Source organism: Doryrhamphus excisus, chromosome 7 (assembly GCF_030265055.1).
Source record: "Doryrhamphus excisus isolate RoL2022-K1 chromosome 7, RoL_Dexc_1.0, whole genome shotgun sequence".
Lineage (NCBI taxonomy): Eukaryota > Metazoa > Chordata > Actinopteri > Syngnathiformes > Syngnathidae > Doryrhamphus > Doryrhamphus excisus.
In genome coordinates, this window is record NC_080472.1 from 13,554,990 (window position 1) to 13,558,991 (window position 4,002).

General features: G+C 37.2%; 1 protein-coding gene across 1 annotated transcript; it reads left to right on the forward strand.

The window, feature by feature from the left end:
• Positions 1–1,900: 1,900 nt before the first annotated feature.
• On the forward strand, positions 1,901–3,396 carry LOC131132386 (uncharacterized). The gene is made up of 5 exons (XM_058077975.1): positions 1,901–1,925; positions 1,969–2,040; positions 2,107–2,313; positions 2,940–3,263; positions 3,353–3,396. The coding sequence occupies exons 1-5, from the start codon at positions 1,901–1,903 to the stop codon at positions 3,394–3,396; spliced, it is 672 nt and encodes a 223-aa protein (XP_057933958.1).
• The last annotated feature ends 606 nt before the right edge of the window (positions 3,397–4,002 follow it).

Here is a 4,002-nt window from a genome sequence, read left to right on the forward strand (position 1 = left end):
GAGTGTGAAATAAACATAATGTGTGTATGCACGTACTTTTTATTTATTTTTTTGCTCAAAAATTCTGGGTCAAAAACGTGAAATGTGAAGTTTTCAAAGACTGAGTCGGCATGGCAGAGTGGACGATACAATCGGGCAAAAATATTGTTTATAGCTATACCAGCCAGAAGAAAATGGAAATGAAGTGCCTTAAAATGGCATGCATTTGATTGCCAATACCTATACAGTATTTGGGAGAGTAGTATTCTAAGTACTGTATTTCATTTAGGCCTGGGACTTCATTGCAGTAATTCATTAACGGCAGAACGATACTGCGTTACAAAAAAAGTAGGGCTGTCAAAGGATTAAAATTTGTATATAGATTAATCACAGTTTTAAAAATAATTAATCACGATTAATCACCACTAGCAATTATGTCTGAAATGTATTACTGCATTTGTCATTTACTGCATTACCAGGAAGATGAATGACAAGACAGGATTATATATATCTTGTATGTATTTGTATATTTGTATTTGTATGTTTTAACAGCCCCAAATGAACTGAATATATCAATCACGCTAAAAGAAGACACAAGTCTAAAAATCAATTTGTCTCATTAATAGTAGCAGAACAGTAGTATCACACTTTAAAGGTTGGACAAATTTATTAACACAAATGAATTACTAGCAGAACCGCCATGCCATTGATTGACGTGACGGAGGAAATCACTAATGTTATACCTGACGAACGCCTTTGATCATGACATCCTAATAACAAAATTAGAAAGGTACGGAATAAGATAATTCGTTTTGAACTGACTCAAAAGCTACTTAGCTGACAGAACGCAATATACACACATCTGAAAGTTGAAATCTGACATGTGGAGTACCCCAGGGGTCAATACTGGGACCAAAACTGTTCAACTTTAAAGCAGAGTTACGAAAGACGTAAAAGTTGGTATTGTTTGCGGTTGATACCATTGCCATTTGTTCTGGACGAAGCACAGAAGAAATCATTAAAACGGTCAGAGAAGAAATGTTTATATTAAAAAGATGGTTTGATAATAACAGATTGTCCTTGAACCTAAGTAAAACTAAAATAATGCTGTTTGGTACCAGAAAAGACACATACACATAACAAATACAAATAGAGGATGTAGACATAGAATCGGTGAGTGAAAATACATTTCTGGGTGTCATATTAAATGAAAAATATTCCACACTCTCAGGTTTTACTATATCTAATTTATTGTGTGGAGATTTGGGATACTAACTATAAAAGCAATATTCACTCGAAAATGTACTGAAAAAAGGTCAGTAAGGATAATCCATAATGCCGCCTATAGAGAACATACTAACTCCTTATTTCTAATATAGTTAATTTCCAAACAGCTAAAATAACGCATAAAGCTAACAATAACCAATTACCTAAAAATGTCATCCAATATTTCTCTACTCCCTTTGGATATTTGGAATTATGAATTGATTTATGTGGTGTATTATTATACTGTTTATTTACACACACACACACACACACACACACACACACACACACACACATATTGTACAGCTCTTTTGTGATGTTTGGATTGTCCCTGAAGGCATCTCATGTTTTTGTAATGACAATTAGGAAGTGTTGAATGAAAGCGATCCAAAAGTTGCTTAAATCTGTGTTTCTATGATGTAGCTTGAAAAAAATGTCACAATCAGACTGGAAAGTTTGGGTGGACATATTTCCACTGAGGTCGGGGCGACATACAGATGACGACCAATGAGATGGCTGTGAAATAGTTCCCTCCCATTTGGTATGATGTGATTCAAGTCAATAACCTTATGATGCTGTCTAGATGGTCTGCTGTTCACTTGGTCAAACCAGAAGAAAATGTGGATGGTGCTTCATCTGCTGCTCCTGCTCCAACATGGAGGTCCATGCTCAGTTCCGATGTACATAACTCTTGTTAATATCTCTTCTTTTTCTTCTCTTCAGCATGTACAGGAGCTCACAGCTTTTCCACTCTGACTGTTAGACCTGGACAAAATGTCTCCATGAAGTGTCCCTGTGACAGAAATAGCAGGACCGACAACATATTTTGGATCTGACTTGTTTCTGGAACTTTTCCTCAAGTTTTAGCAGCAACGACATCTTTCAAGATAGGCTTTATTGAATATGGACCATTAAATCCTGGACATCGCATCAAAGCCATAAAAGAACCAGGAACATTTGATCTGCAAATAAGTCCAGTAGAGAAAAGTGATGCGGCGGTCTACTACTGTTTAAAAGTACAAGGACATACGTTGATGTTTGTAATGGGAGCATTTCTTCAGATCACAGGTACATAGTAAGTTAATTGATGGTCTCCTCATCACATTATAGCTTTTACATACAGATGGAAACATTGATAATGATAATGCAGTCGTCAAATGTCGACAACCTATTTATCGCTAAGAACACATTTTTTACAGACACATTAAGAAATCTAACCTCTGAATTTCCACACATTATTCTTTTTTTTAATTCTTTTTTATTACATTATTTTTATTAATTTTTATTACATTATTCTGAGTAGTGAATGTCACTTTGTGGAATCAAAGAGTTCAATTTGTCTTTAATCCTTCCCAGAACCTTTTGGGTCGGCTGTCTCTGAAGTCCAACTCGGACAACCCGTAAAGTTCCAGTGTTCCGTCTTATTTATTATTTATTTAAAGATTTCAACAATAGTGAAGGGGCTGCACGGCGGTCGAGTGGTTAGCACACAGACCTCACAGCTAGGAGAAACGAGTTCAATCCCAGTTTGCATGTTCTCCCCGTGCATGCGTGGGTTTTCTCCGGGTACTCCGGTTTCCTCCCACATTCCAAAAACATGCTAGGTTAATTGGTGACTCCAAATTGTTGAAGACAGTTGGTATAGGCTCAAGCACCCCCGTGACCCTAAAAAGATTTGTCTTCCCCCTTCCCAGAACCAGAACCTTCTGTGTCTGTTCTCTCTGAAGCCCAACCAGGACAACCTGTGAAGTTCCAGTGTTCCGTCCTCTCCCAGTCTGGGAATGAAATCTGTCAGGATGGATACAAACTTCACTGGTTCAGAACTGGACCGGACAACATCCATCCCAGCTTTGTTTCCACTCATGACGAATGCAAGAAGGTCAACGATAAGTCCACTCAGAAATGCATCCATACTTTCTCAAAGAACATCAGCTCTTCTGATGCTGGAACTTATATCTGTGCCGTGGCCACATGTGGGAGGATTTTCATGGGAAATCCAATTAAAGTCTTCGCTGAAGGTAAACATTCATTCATCAGTGTTGACACATCCATGATAAGTGTGTTGGTATATGTATTTATTAATGGTTGTTTTATCATACCCATCCAGATATGAACAGGTGGGATTCAAACACATGCTCGATTCAAATTTGATTCGTCTTGAGTGCTGCTTTGGCTTTAAGTTTCATCATGTCAGCCTTCCTCATCTACAAGATCAGGACAAAACACTGTTCTTGCTGCAAAGGTAATAGAAAATCCAGATTACCAATCATCCTTGGAATGATGATTTTGATTTTATGCTGCGTTTTCATGTTTCAGCTGGTCCACAAACACTCGAAGAAACGCCTGATCACGTCCAGCAGGTAAGAAGAAAGTCTCTGTGTATCTTTGCTTAATTTTTTCACCTTCTTCCCATTTCATGCATGACTTGTTTTTTCAGAGAGATGAGAACAATTTGATTTATTTGATGCCGACCATCGTCACCAGGAAAACCGGAAAAGCCAGGCACACAAATCTGAAGGCAACAGAGGAATTTAACACATACGCAGACGTCCGTCTTCGTGCCTCAATTCTTGAGACGCAAGATTGAAATGTGTTCTAATACATATTCTTTTATTATAACAAATTACTTATGACTTATTTCCTGTAATCATGTTCAAAATAAAGTACTTTTTGCTACTTTTTTTTCAAAACTTTTTACAGTTGTGTACATCTTCAGACATTTGACCTGAAACCATGTTTATCTTAATTAATTTGAAA

What these genes read in the sequence shown, in the direction of transcription:
- LOC131132386 (XM_058077975.1), top strand. Translation starts at nt 1,901, where the DNA reads ATGGAGGTCCATGCTCAGTTCCGAT. An exon ending in TGTCTCCATGAAGTGTCCCT is followed by an intron (nt 2,041 to 2,106) that starts GTGACAGAAATA and finishes CTTTTCCTCAAG; the next exon opens with TTTTAGCAGCAACGACATCT. An exon ending in AGCATTTCTTCAGATCACAG is followed by an intron (nt 2,314 to 2,939) that starts GTACATAGTAAG and finishes CCCCCTTCCCAG; the next exon opens with AACCAGAACCTTCTGTGTCT.